The sequence below is a fragment of the Abramis brama genome (assembly GCF_963993115.1).
Source record: "Abramis brama genome assembly, chromosome: 11".
NCBI lineage: Eukaryota > Metazoa > Chordata > Actinopteri > Cypriniformes > Leuciscidae > Abramis > Abramis brama.
This window is the reverse complement of record NC_139973.1, coordinates 1,742,501-1,763,365: the sequence shown is the minus strand read 5'-3', so window position 1 is coordinate 1,763,365 and position 20,865 is coordinate 1,742,501. Positions and strand designations below refer to the sequence as shown.

The 20,865-nt window shown below is 37.8% G+C and overlaps 1 protein-coding gene across 2 annotated transcripts in view; it reads left to right on the top strand.

The window, feature by feature from the left end:
• The window catches only part of kcnq2b (potassium voltage-gated channel, KQT-like subfamily, member 2b), a 51,239-nt gene that overhangs the window by 4,988 nt on the left and 25,386 nt on the right, over positions 1–20,865 (top strand). For both annotated transcript variants that reach the window (XM_084128678.1, XM_084128677.1), the window contains exons 2-5: positions 12,119–12,209; positions 12,334–12,460; positions 14,213–14,388; positions 20,648–20,773. In XM_084128678.1, the coding sequence (XP_083984804.1) occupies positions 12,119–12,209; positions 12,334–12,460; positions 14,213–14,388; positions 20,648–20,773 (520 nt within the window). The remainder of the gene's footprint in view (positions 1–12,118; positions 12,210–12,333; positions 12,461–14,212; positions 14,389–20,647; positions 20,774–20,865) is intronic.

The window sequence follows — 20,865 nt, the reverse complement described above, 5'->3', positions numbered from 1 at the left end:
TGTGAATATATATAATACAGAATTTAACATGCAATTCATTCATGTAATCACCAAAAGGAGGTAAAGTTGTGTTGTTTAAGTGAGTGTTATGATGAATATGACACACGCGTCTCTCATGTGACATCACTGTCCTGTAAAACTCCAGTCTTTCTGCAGCCAGAGTCAGCACTTTCTGTGTGTGTGTGTGTGTGTGTGTGTGTGTGTGACCTCTCAGCTCAGGTGTGAATCAGGCACCACCATTTAAGTTTGCTGTGAAAAAAGCAGCATGGTCTCAGGCCGACAGAGACGTGTTCGGGCAATCTGCCCCGCGGCCCGTCACCGACACACACACTGACACACACACTGACTCACACACTGATTCATGAGGTGGTTTATATGGAGCTGTTTGTGTGCCACACATTACAGTGATGAAGGAGACGAACACCTCATAAACACCAGCTGAAGGTTTTTTCATGCATTGATATATGATAACCAATAGAGGTGTAACGATGCCCTCATGTCACGATTCGGGACACATCACGATACTGAACTCACCATATTACTGCGATACTCCAAGACATATTATACACTGTAAAAAATTGAACCGTGATTTTTACGGTAAAAAAAAACGGCAGCTGTGGTTGCCAGAACTTTACCGTCAAAAATACGGTAGCAACCCGTTATTGGTTTTACAGACTTAACTTAAAATTTACAGTAATAAACCGTATTTTATTATCTGATATAATGTGAATTTACCGTCCTATTGAAGTATTAATATCTGTTTTGTACCATAATACACTGATAACCACCAATCACAGCAGTGATGAGAGTCACATGATCAATCAAAGCTCATCACATGCAGCTCTTCCACAAGAAAGTTAAAACTATAGAAGCTGCACAGTGTCATTCACACAAACATTAAACACCATCACGGTAACACACATGAAATTTTAAAAATGCAATAAACATTAATTTAACAACATTAAATGTAACATAAAACCCTAATATACATAACTGATTAGAACAAACGAAGAAAACTATGAAGAAACATAGTTATTTCAACAAAAATACATCAAATGTGAAGTGTCACACAGGGAATTGTGGGAATGTCAATTTACGTTTTTTCACTGTAAATTATACAATGAGTTGTTCTTTTTCACTTTCAAAAACTGTAAATTTAACAGTATTACATTAAATGTACCATTAGATCTATCACAGTTATTTACCGTATATAGTACGGAAACTTTCTGTTAACCTTTCTGTTAACAGTTTTTCACTGTAGCATTTTTACAGTCTTTTACCGTTAAAATTACGATCATTTTTTACAGTGTAAAAGGTTAACAAAAAAATTACGGTTGATTAAAATCCTAACATTGGTTTTACATTGTGTGTGTAAATGAATAGTCTTGGACTTGGTGCTGAAACCCAAAGCACAGGACAATAGAGACACCAGAATAACAATATTCATGATTCTGAAGCTGAAAACACAGAATTATTTTAGACGAATATTCTTGCACTCTTTCACTGACTAGATATTTAAAATAATGTAGAAAACTTTTACTGGTAACATCAGACATCTGGCATTCTCAGGACACACTAATATTCCCCCAATGCATTATTATACATTATATTCAACATTATATATAGTAGTTTTTTTTTTTTTTAACTAGATTTTTTTTCTTACATAGTAATTTTTATTTTATTGTGAACTATACACGATACATATTGTCACTATCTACGATACATATTGTTGCATTTTTGTATTGTGATATATTGTGTCACAATATATTGTTACATCCATATTTAGTTCAAGCTTTTAGTGTTGATGTGAATGTTAGATATTTCATGACTGATTTGTGTACAAAAGATTTCCCTCCTTCCACTTTCTTTGCTGCTATTTATGTGGCATAACCTTGTATTATATTTGTTCATTAGCTTTGAATAAAGGCTTGAAAATAATATGATTAATATGATTTGTGGGGAATGTACCCGACCAAAAGCTTGAATTAATTCATATTTTTAATTAATTAATCATAAATGTTTCTTGAGCATCAATTCATCATATTAGAATGATTTCTGAAGGATCATGTGACACTGAAGACTGGAGTAATGATGCTGAAAATTAAGGAATAAATTACGCTTGACTATATTCACATAGAAAACAGCTGATTTGAATGGTAGTAATATTTCAGAATATTATTGGCTGCTGGTTGTGAAGTGACGCAGAGGACTGTGTCTGTCAGTCAGGGTTGTAAAGCCCAGTTTTGCGGGTCAAAGAACGAACGTCGTATTAGAAGGAAGAACAACAAACAGGATAAACGAAGGCCTGGATGTGGCTTTAGCTTTCTGCGGAGGGAAATGAAGCTCTTGCTGTTTGAATGGGTTGAACTGCTGCATCTAAAAGCTGCTATTTCAATCACACAACAGCCTGAGATGATGCCGTCGGCAACTCAACATGAAACAGCATTTGTAACTCGTTTTACCGTTGTAATATGACATATTTTCTGAGTGAAACTGGACTAAGCCGTCTGTGCTGGTCTTTGGCTTTGGTCCATTTAAATACTCACATATTATTTATTCCTAGCCTGACGTCGTCATACTCAGATTCTTGTCAGAATATGAGTCTGATACAAGCGTGCCGCACAAGCCCTGAAAAGTGAAGCCAAAGCGTCTCGATCGCCCCCGGTGGCTGGTCCTAGTATAGGTCATAAGCCCCGCCTCCCCGTGTTATTCAATGGGACGTGAGACCAACTAAATAATTAAATTACACTTCAAATATATTTTTTTCCAAAGGTGGTTTCTGTCATTTGTTGTCGTTTGTATCACAAGTTCAAGTGTCTGTTTTTAAAATAAGTTTGTTTTTAGTTAGTTTACGTGATGCGGTGGTGTAACGTCATGATTGACAGCTGTGATTGACAGGTTCTCTGAGCGAAGTAGTCACTGAAGCACCAACGGACTTTTTTTTGGGATCTTCGGAGGACTGAGGAGATTGTATTTACTTTATTTTAACAAGCCTCTTGTCGTACTGCAATCAGTTTGTCAGGTCTGGTCCCGAGATCGCTACTGCGCAGACTCAAGTCCCAAGATGTCAGCGCCATATCGGGACACTGGCGGCTTCAGTTCTCACCAATGGAAGAGAGCGAAGGGGCGTCATCCATCTTTTTTTACAGTCTATGGTCTGATCTGCTCCATTGAGCTGTGATTAAGGGGCATTTCAACCGAACCAGGAAAGAAAATGCCTCTGCACTCAATTGGATAGACCTACAACCAATCAGAGCAACGGAGTAAGTGACGTATGTTGAGCGTATCTTCCCGACCTCAAATGTTGTGGGCGGGGCTAAGTTCGGCTGGCATCCAGTCTAGAATCCCATAGGAAGGACGGCAAAATTTTCCGATTGACAAATGCCTTGATCGCGGTTCTCTGTTCCTCTTTTAAATGAATGCGCTGTCGATATCTTCTATAACATGATATAGATTCCGCGTGATGGCGGAATCTGCACATCTCAGTTCTCCAGCGGCAGCCATCTTTGTTGTAAACTAATTCAACCCAAGCGCTCGTTGGTGACATGGATGATTGTGAGTGAATGCAGCACAATCGCCAACATAAATGAACAACTTTAAAGGAGATTTTCCCAATGTTTCGATTTTTTTGCACCCTCAGATTCCAGATTTTCAAATAGTTGTATATCGGACAAATATTGTCCTATCATAACAAACCTCACATCAATTGAAAGATTATTTATTCAGCTTGCATTGTGATCTTTAAATCTCAATTTCAAAAAATGTACCCATGTGACTGGTTTTGTGGTCCAGGGTCACATATTATACAGTTGTAATCAAAAGTATTCAATGAACAAATCAAACAAAAGTAATTGAAATAGCTCAACACAACAAATGTTTCAAGTGCTTTCCCCAAATTCCACTGAAAATGCAACTTTTAATGACTTCCACAGTCTCAAAATTATTCAACCCCTCTGTGTGTGTGTCATCATTTGTGTGTGTGTGTGTGTGTGTGTGTGTGTGTAGGTCACATGCATTAGAAGCCCATCAGGGTTGGTTTACTGGTTTATTAACGTTCTTTTATTGCAGAACGTGTCACCCTGAGACGAGCATCAATCAAGCACACTGTCCTAACATGCTCATAAAGTACACACACACACACACACACACACACACACACCTCCTCAGAACACCCTGACCTGTGTGAAGAGCACAAACACCAGTCTCAGCTTTTACTCTTTCTTCTTCTGCATCTCTTCTGCTTTCGGGTGGTGTTGTAGGATGTAGTTGCACTTCCTGATTATTATTATTATTTTGTATATTAAGCAGCACATGTGTAATGCTGCACATGTCTGCATCTTCAGGTGAACATTAATACAGGATTATTGACTATAACAGAGGGGGATGAATAGAAAACCCTGTTAGTAACTGTCAGCATTCTTAATTTATTCATTTATGCATTTTTAATCATCCATCTTGTTGAATTGTGATGCTTTATGTAATACTGCAAATAATATTTAATATTCAGACACTTTCCCATCCAAAATGATCGATTTAAACCAGTTGTAATGTGTGTGTGTGTGTGTGTGTGTGAGAGAGAGTGTGTGAGTGTGTTTGAGTGTGTGCGTGAGAGAGTGTGTGAGTGTGTTTGAGTGTGTGCGTGTGTGAGAGAGAGAGAGAGAGTGTGTGTGTGTGTGTGTGCGTGTGTGTGTGTGTGTGTGTGTGTGTGTGTGACATGACTTTGGTAAAACACTAGCCTTGTACTCTCTCTCTCTGTCTCTCTCAGTCCTCTTCACTGGTGTCTCTCTCTCTCTCTCTCTCTCTGTCCCATGCGCTTGTCCTCTTCACTGGTCTCTCTCTCTCTCTCTCTCTCTGTCCCGTGCGCTTGTCCTCTTTACTGGTCTCTCTCTCTCTCTCTCTCTCTCTCTCTCTCTCTCTCTCTCTCTCTCTCTCTCTCTGTCCTGTGCGCTTGTCCTCTTCACTGGTGTCTCTCTCTCTCTCTCTCTCTCTCTCTCTCTCTCTCTGTCCCGTGCGCTTGTCCTCTTCACTGGTGTCTCTCTCTCTCTCTCTCTCTCTCTCTCTCTCTGTCCCGTGCGCTTGTCCTCTTCACTGGTGTCTCTCTCTCTCTTTAGCAAAAGAGTTTTGACAGATCAGTCAACCGAAAAACCCTCAGCAACTTCAGCCTCCAGCTTCTGTTTATAGTCTTACTGCACACACACACACACACACACACCATCCAATGAGTGTGTAAGGAAAAGATCACCTAAAACTCAATGCCCAAATCCATATGAGTTTCTGTCATCATAGGTGACATGGGGGGATTGGGGGGATGTAAAAAAAAATTGCATCACAATAAGTGTATTGTGATTGTCACTAACATTTTAGTAACTAAACTGAATTTTATTAGGTTTAGTGACAACATGTTACAATGTTTACATGTTACAATTTCTGGTAAGCTACGCTTTTTTATTATTTAAAATTCAATTCAATTATATTGATTTGACTAAATATTGACTCATTTGGATAAATATTAGGTACACAAGATAGGCAAGAAAAACACAGCTCAGCTAATGCTGTAAACACACAGCTGTCAGCTGGCAGGATTATTTAAGGTTAAAAATAACTCAAATTAAATATAATGTGTTTTTTTATTATAATAACAACTTTATTTAATGATATAAGTAAAAATATAATAAATATGTAATATAGTACACATATTTAGCAAAATACTCTTTTTTTTCTTGCCAACTAACGTGCTATAGACTATTATGGTCATTAAATGGCTTTCCTGAGGTAAATGTTATGTGCCATAATTGTTCTCCAGCTGTTTTATTGACCCCTCTGTTTGATTGATTGGTCGATATTATGTATGAGGAATATAAATTTCGGTAAGTTGTACTGTATCTTTCCACAGTGTTCATTCGTGTTTATTTACTGTTAGCTAGTAGAGATGATCGGGTCACATTTACAAGAGCCAAAACGGTATTTATTGGTTGAATTTCGTAATAAAAGTGACAGAATCTGAGAGCTGAGATTTTTTTTATATCATAATAACCTGCTCTGTCTAGTCTGTCGGTCTCCAGGTCCTCTTTGCTTCCGATTTTTCTGTGCGTGAGAAAATGAATGTGAATGCATGAGAGTTGGCAGCTCTGATTAAATGATGACAGAACGATCATTTCCAGGTGAACTGTCTCTTTAAGAGCAGTGTGATGAACTCATGCCTCTCTAACCACACTCACACTTCAGAGAGAACTGTTGCAATGAGAGCTGTCATGTGCTATCAGTGTGTTTTCAATCATACACACACACACACACCGTCTATAACTTCAAGCAAGTATAAAACATTTCATTTGCGTCTGCGTGTGTGCGGCTCGTGTTTCTGAGTCCAGCAAACAGCCTCTGTCCAGTGGATTAGATGACGAAACTACAGTCTAATTATAGATTATCGACCACAAACAGAAAACCACATCAATGCAGAGAAGAGCGTCCGCTGAAGACACACCTCAGCGCCAGAGACATCCGGGATGCCAGTGATTTCCCAGTGGAATGAAACAGGCCTCTGGTTCAGGATCAGGAGAAGCGGGAGTTCAGGAGAGATGCATTCAAACATTGGTGGAAATCTCAGTGTCATCCACTAGCCCCATAACTGCAGTGTTCAGTCACTGATTACCAGTATCACACACACACACACACACACACACACGCCGGAAGCTGCTGTGTTTCCGCTCATTTACACCAAAGAGAAACACGACATTTCACACTTCCCGAATGAAACAGCCGTGATTACAACACAGAGAGAAAACATCGTTTTTGCCATGTCATGAGTGTAATGGGAGAGTTTTTAAACTTTGATCTTAATTTTTTTATAGTTTCTAAGTGTCAAGTTTCAAAGAAACCAGTATAATTTTCTCTGAAATAGATAGACAGATGCTGGTTTCTCTCCGTCTATCACACACACACACACAAACACACACTCAAACTGACACACAAACAAACACACACTTGCGCACACACACACAAACAAACACACACACTCAAACTGACACACAAACAAACACACACTTGCGCACACACACACTCGCACACACAGCCACACCCTCAAACTTAACACACAAACAAACACACACTCGCGCCCACACACACACACACAAACAAACACACACTCTCGCACACACACACACTCAAACTGACACACAAACAAACACACACTCGCGCGTGCACACACACACACACACACGCAAACAAACACACACTCGCACACACACAGACAAACACACGGACACACAAACAAACACATTCGCACACACACACACACTCAAACTGACACATACACACATTCGCACACACACACAATTGTACATTAGCGGGCTCATTAAACCTCCTGCGTTAATGTTTCTTCTCTAATTTACTGTAAGAGTGTTGCGCCGGAGGCCTGATGCTCCTGAGCTCCTGATTACAGTAATTATTACAGTAATTAATTACAGCTGCTGTGAGACTAATGACGTGAAGCTCGTCACGACCCTCTAAAGACACACTCCTCACAGTGACACGACAAATATGATCAAATATGAGCCTCGCTCAGACTGATGAAACACAGTCCAGATCCGACTTCAGGAACAACCGGAACAAGAGAAGAGTAATAAAGTGATTTACTAATACTGTACATGTGATTAAACAACCGATGAAGAACTGCAGAACGTTGTTTGGACTTCTGAGAAGTTAAAACTTAGATCTGAGATTTTCAATCATTCAAAATCTAAAATTGTGAAATAAATAAGTACTATGAGAGCAAACTGCTTTCAGAACTAAAAACTCCAAAACTACACTGGAAGAATGACTCAAATATGACTTATTGATGCCAAAAATCTGCACAAATGATCCTTAGATTTACACGGCAACAATATCTTTTGGTGCTTGAGCGTTACAGTTACACTGAGGTATCTAAAATACAGTAAAAAAACTGTAATATTGTGAAAGCATCAAATCCTCATATTAGAGTGATTTCTGAAGGATCATGTGACACTGAAGACTGGAGTAATGATGCTGAAAATTATAAAATATATTCACATAGAGAACAGCTGATTTACATTGTAATAATATTTCAAAAATTTTACTGTATTTTTTGAACAAGTAAATGCAGCCTTGGTGAGCAGACAAACATAAATAAATTATAAAAAAGGAAGATGGAGAAAACTACTACTACAAACCTCAACTAACATTATGAGTAAAATGCTAAGAATAAAATAAAATGCTGATCCAACCTGCATAATAAGAACACGGCGTTATAACTTAGTGTGAATCAATCCAAACGCTTTCAACAGCACGAGCACCATGAGTAATCAATGGCGACACACACACACACACACACACACACACACACACACACACAGCCATGAACGGCTCTCTGGAAATTTACCAGTTCGTGTGTGTGTGTGTGTGTGTGTGTGTTAGTTTGGCGGATTTCATCCTAATTTTTGAGTAAAAACGACCTAAATTAACAGCTTTGACACACTAAAAGAAATGAGGTAAAGTGTGTTTGTCTGTACATTACACAGCTATAACTTACTAACATTTAGTAATATGATGTGAGTGAAGCAACATACACTATGAGCTTTATACATGTATTATAAAACTAATAGTTTCAACTAAAGAAAATTAAGTAAACTTCAGTTTTTCTTATGTAAGTAAATGTGACGCAATTAAATTAAGTATAAACTAAATGTTGACCATTTATGTTACTTTAACTCAATTTAATTAAGTAAATTTAACAAGCAGCAAATATATTTTTTTACAGTGATGACAAATAAAATAAGTTTAAGTTTTTATATTTTGTTAACATTTATTTTGTTTCAAGCTTATGGTTTCAGTTTTTGTCATCAATAATAACCTTGATTCTTGGGCAAACATATGATTGGAACATTGAAAAGTTTGCCTGGCAACAAAGACAGACAAAAGAGATTTAATTCCCAGGCAAAGTCTCTTATTGGTTGTTCCGTTCTCATCTTCCTCACACATTCTCTGTGTGTGTGTGTGTGTGTGTGTGTGTGTGTGTGTGTGTGTGTGTGTGTGTGTGTGTGTGCTTGTGTGTTCTTGTCTTGTCTTGCTTGTTCTTTTCATCTAATCACCAGCTAATTAATCCTGGTTAAACACAACAGTTCGAGCTCATGTTCCCCCTTGATATTCATTAGAAGAATCTGCTAAGCAAGATGTTTGTGAGCGTAAAAATAGCCATAAAGAGGCAGAGACAGAAAGACTCTGATCTGTGGTTTTGACCAGCGGAGCCGAACACTCTTTCGTGTTTTCATCAGTACAGCATCATCAATATCAATATCAATATCAATATCAACATCAATCACAGTTACTGAATCTGTGTGAATATTAGATTCTCACCGTTCCATGAACCTCTACTGTGACCTTGCAGAGATAATGAGATTCCTCCATGATCACAGACTCGTGTTGAGAAGTGAAGGCTATATCTGCACTGCATCACCAAAGATTATCAAAGAAATATATGAAAATAATACACAAAAGTACCAAACTGTGGCATATTACTGCAATTATGTTTCTTTCTTTCTTCTTTTCTTTATTTATATGTATTATATATATACTATAGTATATTTGTATTTATTTGTTTTTTTAATCTGGGTTGTGACAGAAAGGGCATCTGAGGTTAAACCTGTGCCAATCATGTGTGTGTGTGAAGCGGACCCTGCAAATTAGCGGGAGAAAGAGAGAGAGAAAGATATTATTTTAATATAATTTGTCTTTAACAGTTTCTAATGTGTTGTGCTTTCTAATGAAACTGTGTTAGATCTAATAGTTAACTCTTTTTTATATTTTATATAAAAAATTTTTTTTATATTTTTTAAAGTCCCCCTGTAGTCAATAATTGTATCCCTTAGAACTCATCTTTGATCACCGAAATGACATATTTAAATGTTTTTTCCTTGAAATAAATTTTTCATGTCTTAAAATATCTTGAATGTTACTCGACACCCTTGCCTCATTTAGTATGCGCGATTCTATGAATATGCAAATGAGCCCCGCCTCCACTCACTCACTCAGCTCAGAGATCCACTGGTTGACGATCACACGTTGATCTGGGGTGCGTTTCCCGAAAGCATCGTTGGCCAACTATGGTCGCAAGTTCATCGCAATGTCCATTGAACTCTATTGGTAACGAGGGAACTTGCGACCATAGTTGGCTAACGATGCTTTCGGGAAACGCACCCCTGATTGGTTACAAGGTAGTTTGTGACGTCAGAAACACCAGCGATTTCAAAGCGTGTTTTTGAGACTGTCTTTGGTTCACTGCAGTTTTAAGGAGGAAATACTCAGCAATGGTGTCGACTTATGAATTTACACATGGTTTGTCTTAAAGCATATTAAAAACACCACATAGACACATAAACAACATTAAAAGCTGGATTTTCACCACAGGGGGACTTTCATATTTACTGTTTCAACTTTAAATTTAGTTAAAGTTTTAGTAATTCTTTTATGTGTTTTTGTCATTTTATTAAAAAAATTGTTTTAAATATGTCTACATTTTATTACTTTTTATTGTTATTTATTAGTTTTATTTATTTTAGTACTTGCCTTTTGGACTTTTACGGGCTTTTCCGAAATCACTGAAGTGACGTCGACGTCCGGGTTAGCGGTAGCATTAGCCGTAGCATTAGCCGTAGGCAAGTGTTATTTAAATAAACTCCTGATGTACTTACAAACTTTCCAATGCCTTGTTTTATGAGTACAGAATAGGGTGGTCCTTATCAAGTCCAATTTTTTTTTTTTTGTGCAAAATGTTAGTGTCTTAACCTCTTAAACTGTTCCTTTTAACTTCAAAATTAGAAATATACAAAAATGTTGACAAAAAAATGATATCTAGAGGTAGCTCAATCATGTGGAAGACTGCCTATGTTAAGCTGTGCGGCGTTACTGTGATATGCAAGAAATATTAAAAGTTGCTGCAAATGAACTACATTTTATTGAAATCAGAGCAACACTGACATGACAACAATCTCAAAAAAAGCACAAAGTTTTCAACAATCCCTCATTTCTGATGCTCAGCAGCCAGTGTTGAGTTTTTGCAGTCTGGATAGATCCGTCGGTGATCTTCCAGCACATGAAGGAGAAACTGCAATTGTTCTTCAGAGTGTGTGTTCAGAGTGTGTGAGAGAGCCATTGTATTCTTGAATCAGAGCCACTCCTCTCTCGGCGTGATCATTGACTACTTTCATTGCATGTATGGTTGCCTGTGCCTCCTGATAATCTGCTTGATTCGGCCAAAGTTCTGCGTCAATTTCAAGGAACGTAATGTAATTTTTTAAACCAAAAAATGTGCTCTAAACCCAAACAGATTCCACCAGGAAAGGTAATTCTGCTAAACCGGGTCATGGATGGATTAATTTGGATTTAGTTTCTACAATAGGTAAACTGAGATATGTATCTAAAATACATATTTAGGAATATATGGTGCATTAGATGCTTTTATGGAGATTTTTTTGGAATTTTACTAGTCAGGTACAATACCAATTCAAATGATCTGTTTTTACGAAAATCATCAAAATCTCAGAAAGTTTAAAGCTATTGAGCTACCAGTAATTATTATGTTACTGCCATAAAAATTGGCATGCTGTATTTTCTTATATAAAGGAACAATTTGAAGGGTTAAGAGTATGACAATTGGAGACTTTAAAAATAAGGACCACCCTAGTACAGAACCTATTTGTACTACTGTAGAAGTTTGGTCCATTCTGGGCATTATTAGTGCGGTAATAATACATCGTTGGATCCATTAGCGCCTGCACTAAGCCATCCGGCTGATATCTCTAGATAAGCTCTAACTTTAATAATGTTCAACCAAGGGAAAAAGGCTTCTGGGGGGTGTTTGGCTCGAGGTCATGGTGCAAAGGACCCTAGGATGATTTTACTCCGAACCATCCCTTTAATGTGACCTCTGAAGGACAGGTTACACATGTACACTCGATCTCTAAAGGTGTAAGCTTTAGATAAAGACATTCATAATGCTCATCACATCAGTTCTGTTTACTTTATTCATGCATGCATCTGCTCTCATTTGTCGCGAAGCAGACACAAATGCACATCAGGTGAACTGGTTTTTCTCTTGTCGTTTCAGGTTTCTGCTGGTTTTCTCCTGTCTGGTTTTGTCTGTGTTCTCCACTATCAGAGAATATGAGAAGAGCTCAGAAGACGCGCTTTACATCCTGGTATACAATATCACACTGATGATGATCGAACATGTAGACTGATCGCAGTGTCATGCTAACTTTTGTGTGTGTGTGTGTGTGTGTGTGTGTGTGTGTGTGTGTGTGTGTGTGTGTGTGTGTGTAGGAAATCGTAACCATCGTGGTTTTCGGAGTGGAGTATATCGTGAGGATCTGGTCTGCTGGATGTTGCTGTCGTTACAGAGGATGGAGGGGAAGACTCAAATTCGCACGGAAACCTTTTTGCGTTATCGGTGAGTAAATCTAAAGTCAAGTTTGCTCTCTGGGAAAATAAACTGTAAAAAAAATAATAATAAGAAGAAGAATTCAAAGTTGTAAATAAAACAAAGATTATTGGAATACATTAAATTTTCACTTTAAAACTTCATGTTTAATTCCATGCTGTTTCTTTGTAATTTTTTTGTGAAATTTACTAGCAGTTTGTGTGTGAACATCTTTCAAAGTAACTCCTATGACACCACTTTTTTGTAAAAAATAAATAAATAAATAAAAGTGTATTTAACATTATTTTTTTGTGTATTTTATAGTCAAACAAGCACAGCTCGTATCTACTGTACATGAATGAGATAAATACCCCAGAATGTCTGGAATTGTTTGCCTGCATTATGTTTTGATTCCCAAGGAACTTTTTTTTTAAAGAAATTAATACTTGTATTCAGCAAGGACGCATTAAATTGACAGTAAAGACATTTATAATGTTACTAAAGATTCTATTTCAAATAAATGCTGTTCTTTAGAACTTTCTATTCATCAAAGAATCCTGAAAAATAAAATTTATCAACATTGATAATAATCATAAATGTTTCTTGAGCATCAAATCATCATATCAGAATGATTTCTGAAGGGTCATGTGACACTGAAGACTGGAATAATGATGCTTTGATCACAGGAATAAATTACACTTTACTATATATTCACATAGAAAACAGATGATTTACATTGTAATAATATTTTTAAAAAATTACTGTATTTATGATTCACTTATTTGAATTAATTATCGAGAGAGAGAGAGAGAGAGAGAGAGAGAGAGAGATGATGTGTTTTACGTGTGTCTGTGAGTTTAATTACTTCAAAACCAGCGTTGCTAAGAAGTATAATGTAGCGATTCAGTAGCGAAGCTAATTTATTATTTTTATTAATAAAAGTCGCGGGGCAGCGTTGATGACATGCTTCTGAATGTCTCTGTGTGCGAGTGACTTATGTGTGTGTGTGTGTGTGTGTGTGCGCTTAAATGAAAACAGTGCATTAATATAGAACTGTAATTAAACTGATTTGGCATTAAACGTATTTATTGCACACCTTCCAACCAATCAGAAGCGAGTATTCAGAGATAAAGAGGTAAAGTGTGTGGCCTGCGCACACCTTGCCAAATGCATGTACATTTACAAACATTGTCACATTAATGTTTACTATGCTTATATACTGAAGGACATGTACAACTCTCGATGCCTCAGTAGGGTTAAAAACATTTTAACGGACTCCTCAAACCCCGGGTTTAAATGGTTTGACCTGCTGCCATCAGGCCGGCGCTACAGGAGAACGAGAACAGATTCAAGGACAGTTTCTTCCCCAGAGCCATAACCATCATCAACTCTAATCTGCACTGGTCCCTCTCCGCTACACACACACACATCACAGGCTCAGGGTGTTAGCTTTACTTTTGAATTACAAAAACTGATTACAATTGATTATTTTTTGTAATATATGTTTAATATTTGTGTTGTATGTAACATTGTTTGTGTTGTTGTATAATCCGACACTAAGGGAAGCACTTCCTAATTTCGTTATACATGTTTATAATGACAGTAAATCATTATCTATATATATAATATATATATATATATTAATCTGTCTATATTCAGCTTGATACTAGCTTGAACTATACATCAGTTGATGTTGCCAGTTGTTGTGTTTCTCAGACATCATGGTTCTGATCGCCTCCATCTGTGTGTGTGTGTGTGTGTGTGTGTGTGTGTGTTTCTCAGACATCATGGTTCTGATCGCCTCCATCTCGGTTCTGGCCGCTGGAACGCAGGGGAATGTGTTCGCCACCTCCGCCATCAGGAGTCTCCGGTTCCTTCAGATTCTGCGGATGATCCGCATGGATCGCCGCGGAGGCACCTGGAAACTCTTGGGATCTGTCGTCTACGCTCACAGCAAGGTAAATAAACATGGAAATACTGTTCAGAAACCACACATGTGATTTTGTGCCGGTTCCAAGATGCTCTTAAAGGATTAGTTCACTTTCAAAACATTCCAGGATTTTTCTACACAGAATGGACTTCAATGGCAACCGACTATATCAATGTTCAAAGAAGGTTCAAATGTCCGTCTCAATGCAGCTTCAAAGTCTCGACACGATCCCAGTCGAGAAATAAGAGTCTTATCCAGCGAAACGATCGGTCATTTTCTAAAAAAATATATATATATTTTTAACCACAAATGCTCGTCTTGTACCATCTCTGAGATGCGCCACGCATTACGTCATCACATTGGAAAGGTCACGCGTCACGTCATCAATCTAAGTTATTTGTCTGTGTTCAGAAAGGTAGGGAAGGGCGAAAAATTTCATCTCATTTTCTCCTCCAACTTCAAAATCATCCGACATCTTTGTTTTAATTTATTATTATTATTATTTAAAAAAAATTCGTGACCTTTCCAACGTGATGACGTAATATGTGGCGCATCTCAGAGATGGTACAAGACGAGCATTTGTGGTTAAAAAGTATATATATATTTTTTTTTTTAGAAAATGACTGATCGTTTCGCTGGATAAGACTATTATTTCTCGACTGGGATCGTGTCGAGACTTTGAAGCTGCATTGAGACGGACATTTGAACCTTCTTTGAACATTGGTATAGTTGGTTGCCATTGAAGCCCATTATATGGAGAAAAATCCTGCAATGTTTTCCTCAAAAACCTTAATTTCTTTTCGACTGAAGAAAGAAAGACATGGATATCTTGGATGACATCGGGGTGAGTAAATTATCAGCAAAACATTTTTTGAAAGTGAACAATTCCTTTAAAAATCACATTTTACAAGTCATTCTCCTTGTTGAAATACATTCTGTTTGAAATCTTCATTATGGGGCTTTTAGAAGAGATATATTACGATAAAAGTCTATTGGTTGTAGAGAAAGCAATTTTTAAGCTCTTTTAGCTTAAATCATGCATCTGGTTTTATTTTGCACCGATTATTAGAAGTAAATGCAGTGCATATCAGTGCTTTGAGAAGAGATATACTGTATGACAGTAAATGTCTATTGGTTTTTACCAATGATTCTCAGTATCTCAGAATATCATGCCATCAACATTGACTGTATTAACTTGCTTAATTCGTGTTCCTGATCATAGATTTATCAGTGCATGTTATTCCAGAGGAATACTGTAATCATTCATCTAAATTCAAAACACATCCTTTTTAAGCTTCATGCACAAAAAAAAGTCACATTATGGAAATGCATTTTTAGTTGACTTTTTAAACAGATGTTTTGAGGTCTTTTGAAGCCCTCAAACAATGCAGCCGAAGCATGAATCAACATTACACAAACCCAATTTCTAAACTGCAAAGTAATCACGTATTTTTCAATCCCATTTCAATTGCCCTCCAGAAAAATGGCAAATAGACCAGATATGATTTTAAGAGGTTTTCTGGTTGCAAGGCTTTTTGCCGAGATTGAAACACAGCAGTCGTTCTGTCATGTGTCATTTGTCAAGCCCAAGATGTTCTGCTCATTGTTCAAGTGTATTTGAGAGGTCGTCGTTTGGCTCTGTGTGGCTGTTTTGAGGAGAGGAGGAAAAGGCCAAAGTGAGATGCGTAATGAGACGTCCTGATGAAGTGTCAGATGGAGGTTTGCGATCGATAACACTTGGAAAGACACTGTACTGTAAGTGCAGGGCTCATGGCCACAGACTGAGAACTGGCAGTAACAAGATGTGCAGAGTTTTGAATTTCATCATGCAATATGTCTTTTAATCATACTGTGACAAGTTAGAGAAAAACTGGGTCAGAGGTGAACGAGTTTGAACTCAGTATTTGAGCTAATGCATGACCTGCGCAGTAATGTTTCAACCCTCTGGTGCTCTTCGGTGTCGGCAAAAAATGACAGAATTTTATTTATTTTTTGTCAATGAAATGAATGTACTATATTTTAGTTTGATAATGTTTTTTATTTAACATTTTGTATTTTTAGGAGATTTTTTTATACTAAATTATATTCACGCTGTATTTATAATCCATTTATTCACTTTTTGAGCATGGACCTGAAAATTTTATTTCCAACTTAAACTAAATCTCTTAAATCTTGAATTCACAGACTTCAGTTTGATCTCTTTTCAAAGACGACATTTGGCAAATTATTTCCGAAGTGAAAAAAGTGAAGTTTTAAAAAGTGTACTTAAAAAAGTAACAGAATTTTATGTGTATTGTTATGAAAAAATGCACAAAAATACTATTTAAATTTTTCTATGAAATATATATTTTCAAAATCACGTTTTACTCTAAAACTGCAAGAAAGCCATTAATCTAAACAAGTTGTGTTCCAAATTTGAGCTTGATATCTCAAACAATGAGCTTTCAGAAAGATTTAGTTCGGCTGCAGTACCAAACGCTTCCACTAGGTGAAATTCGTCTCACATTCATTTCCAATGCGCTCATGTTTGACCGCGATGAGCACAAGTGTGACTATTGTTTACAGGACCACTTAACCTGTTCGAGTCATGTCCATGATTTTGTTTTGTGTTCCCATAGCAAGTGCCAAAACCTTTACCAAGTTTCATACCATTCCAATGAAGTAATAAATTCTAAAAAAAAAACGTAAAATTTTTCGTTCAAAAAATGACCGAAGAGCACCAGAGGGAATGTTTCACTAATGTTCGCACCGGGAACATCGGCTGTTGTGTTGGTGATAAAAGCACAGTTTCTTGAACAAACACACACTTTATATAAACTGCACATTGCCTGTAAACATGCTGAAATATAAATGAGTTTTAAAGGGGTTGCATGGATAGCAGGGTGACATGAGGAAAGGAAAGCCGTCTGTGAGATACCAGCATTAGTTTGATTAATAATTCATGCCGGGAATATCAAACGAAAGAGGAAAATAGGTTATTCATCTAGCATTGTGTGAAAAATTAAGACTTGATGATAGGAAATTCTTTCTCAAACATAAAACTTCCTCTTTTTGTATATTAATTGCAAACCAAGTTTGGAGTCAGTAAGATTTTTTTTATATAAATTAATACTTTTATTCCGCAAGGATGCATTACATTGATCAAAAATGACATTTATAATGTTACAAAAAGTTATATTTCAAATAAATGCTGTTCTTTTGAACTTTCTATTCATCAAAGAATCCTGAAAAATAAACTGTATCAAGGCTTCCACAAAAATATGAAACTGTTTTCAACACTGATAATAATCATAAATGTTTCTTGAGCATCAAATCATCATATTAGAGTGATTTCTGAAGGATCATGTGACACTGAAGACTGGAGTAATGATGCTGAAAATTCAGCTTTGATCACAGGAATAAATTACAACTGATTTACATTGTAATATTTCACAATTTTTACTGTATTGTCCAAAAAAAATGCAGCCTTGGTGAGCAGAAGTCTTGCCGACCCCAAACTTTTGACAAAGTCGAACAAATGCAAAGTCTTACATGCATGTTCGATCATTTCTTTGCTCTTCACAGACAGACTGATGTTTTTGTTGTTATTCTGGCATCCACTAACGAAGTGAAGTCCAGTCCTCTCTCTCTGGACCGTCAGTTTCTGCCCAGATGAAGCAGTGAAGTGGATCAGCTGCAGTGGAGAGTCTGATTAAAGTGTCCTGTCATTCATTGAGTTGCTGTCGTGAGTTCAGCCTCAGGAGACGTTCTCTCTCAAGGGCAAGAAAGTGGATTAATGCGCTTACGGTGCGTTTTTCAGTCTAAAATAAGTGGCGGTGGCGTAACGTTGCAGTCTCTGTGTTGAAGTGGTGTCCTGTTTCTCAGCATCCACTGAAGGTGCAGTCGAAGGAGTGAAGAGACGCGGATGCTGACAGAGCAAAAGCTTTGGCTTGTTTCAGGAGTTCGCTTGTGATTTTGATTATGATAGTGGGTCTTCTCATCATGATTATTATTGTTAAAGTGCTTTTTCGATGATTATCATTTATGTATGTAATACAGCTGTTTGTGAATGTAAAAGGTCTGGGAAGTTTCAAAGTTCGAAGTGCAAATAAATGTTATTGTCTCTTAAAAGAAAGACTCGATTCTGAACTGCCTGAAACATTCACGCGGATCCGCGAAAACGACTAAAAGCGCTGTATTCTGCTGCCAGGCCAGTAGATGGCGATGAAACGCTATCGACTGAACGCGTAATATGCATGTGCATGACGTCATCGTCTTCAGAGATTCGTGTTTTTGTTGTTTACACAGAGACCATTTTCAAAAACTTCCACTTTGAAACCCGTTTTCAAAAGCTTGCGCCCAAAACGCCGTTTTCATGTAAATGAACGGCCAAAACGCATGTGTTTTTAGTTGAAAACGGTTTAGTGTAAACAGCCGCTAAGGTTTTCATTGGCTGCTGCAAATGACAGAGGCCTGGAAGAGTTTGGTTCACGCTGTTCATATCGACCAATCACAATAGACTGGGCCGTCTGACCAATCAGAGCAGAGCAGCTCTCAGAGAGGCGGGGTTTAGAGAGACTGAATCTTCAAACGAACCATTTCAGACACAGAGAAAAGAGATGATTTTTGCATCTTGGATGCATGTAAACCTTAGCCTGGAAATCCAGACCTAAATCTGAAAGATGAATGATCTGGCATCGACTAATGAAACTCGGCCAGCTCGAGGGGCGGCACCAAGCATGCATTTGAGAATCTCACTGCACGCAATTGGATAACACTACGACCAATCACAACATCGCTTAGCTAGCAGCGGAGCTAACTGGTAGATTCGACTCTTGCTGTATCCGGTCGGCAAAACAGCAAAAACGCCCTTCTTGCAAAGGAACGATTCAAGCGCCGTCTTCTGTTCCTCTTTTAGATAAAATGCCAAGTCTAACTCGTTCATTGTAGCGGCCAAAGCCGTTTCAAACAACTGGTGTTCATCCATAGCCATCTTGCAATGTTTACTAATGACTTCGACGTCACAGCGCTGTCGGCATCTCGCCTCTGGCCCGCCTATATCAGATAACCCGATGTGATTGGTGCAGCTCGGATACAAGGGCATAGTTAATGAGCATAATTACTCGACGCCAGAGTAAAACTCGCTGAGCAAATTCAACTTGTGCTCTCACGAGAACTCTGGATTTCCAGGGTATGTAAACCTATCATAGGAGACTCAAAACAAAATTAGCAGCCTTTAAAATAGCATAAAAGGACACTTTAGTGAGAAATACTATAATATTATACATAATAGGGGCTCTTTAAGCACAGTTACACTACATGCCGCTTCAGTGCACCATCATTCATACGCTGTTGACATTTAATGTCATCAAGTATGACACTTGTAAGAAATTGTAGTCTGCCTCGACCCAGATTCCACTCCAAAATACATTTTAGAATGAGCTCATCCCCAAAATGGCTTAATTATCATAAAAATACCATAATCAATTATACTGCATAGTAACTTTACAGTATTTTAAAATACAGTGCAAAAACAAGCACTGTAATTAATTTTACAGTATAAAAATACTGTAAGTTATTATACGGTATGCTGTGAAGTACTGTTGTAAGATTTACAGTAATTTTACCGTGGAATAAAATGAGGTTTTATTTAACAAAGTTCGGGAGGAGCAGGTTCAGATAATTAACCAAATCATGCACAGCTGGAGATTAATCAGTAATCAACTCAATGACAGAGTATAAATTCACAGCAGACCTATCTCTGTTCATTGAAAGTTTGTCAGCATCCCTCCTCCACCCTATCTCCTCACTTCCTTTTCCATCTACACTTACCAACTGGGGGGAGTACTTTGGGTTCGGGCCTAACTCCGAGCTCGGAGCCCTCCCCCCGGACAGCACGCCAAATACGCATAATCTTATTGTATTAATGTAGATGTGAACTCGTGAAATACGGAAGCTTGCTGGATATTTGTTGCCAGTAAGTTACTGTTGATTTTACGTTAAATTTTTTACAGTGTAGAGATGAAGGAAAGTCAAGTTATATTGTTAGTCAATTGGAGAATGGGACTGGGTGTAGGACCTTCTCAGCCAATGAGGTGTAACAGCTTCATTAACATACAGACCACAGCTGTTGCAACAAGAGCATCTTCATTTACATTAAGAACAGGATAAAAGGTTTAAGATTTGGATGTTCTGGGTTCATTCTGACGCCTTTGATCACTGCTATTGCTGTAATAAACTTCATTTTTGAGATCTTCACACTTGATTTTGACATGTACTGATCCTGTGCATGTATGCACCCTCAACAGGAGCTGATCACAGCCTGGTACATCGGCTTCTTGTGTCTGATCCTGGCCTCGTTCCTGGTGTACCTCGCGGAGAAGGAGGATAATGAGATGTTTGAGACCTACGCCGATGCGCTCTGGTGGGGTCTGGTAAGCACTCCGCACTCCCTCTCCATTAACAAACACGCTTGAGGTAATGCGCCGTGTCCACAGATCTCTCATAATGTGCTCTGGAATTGATA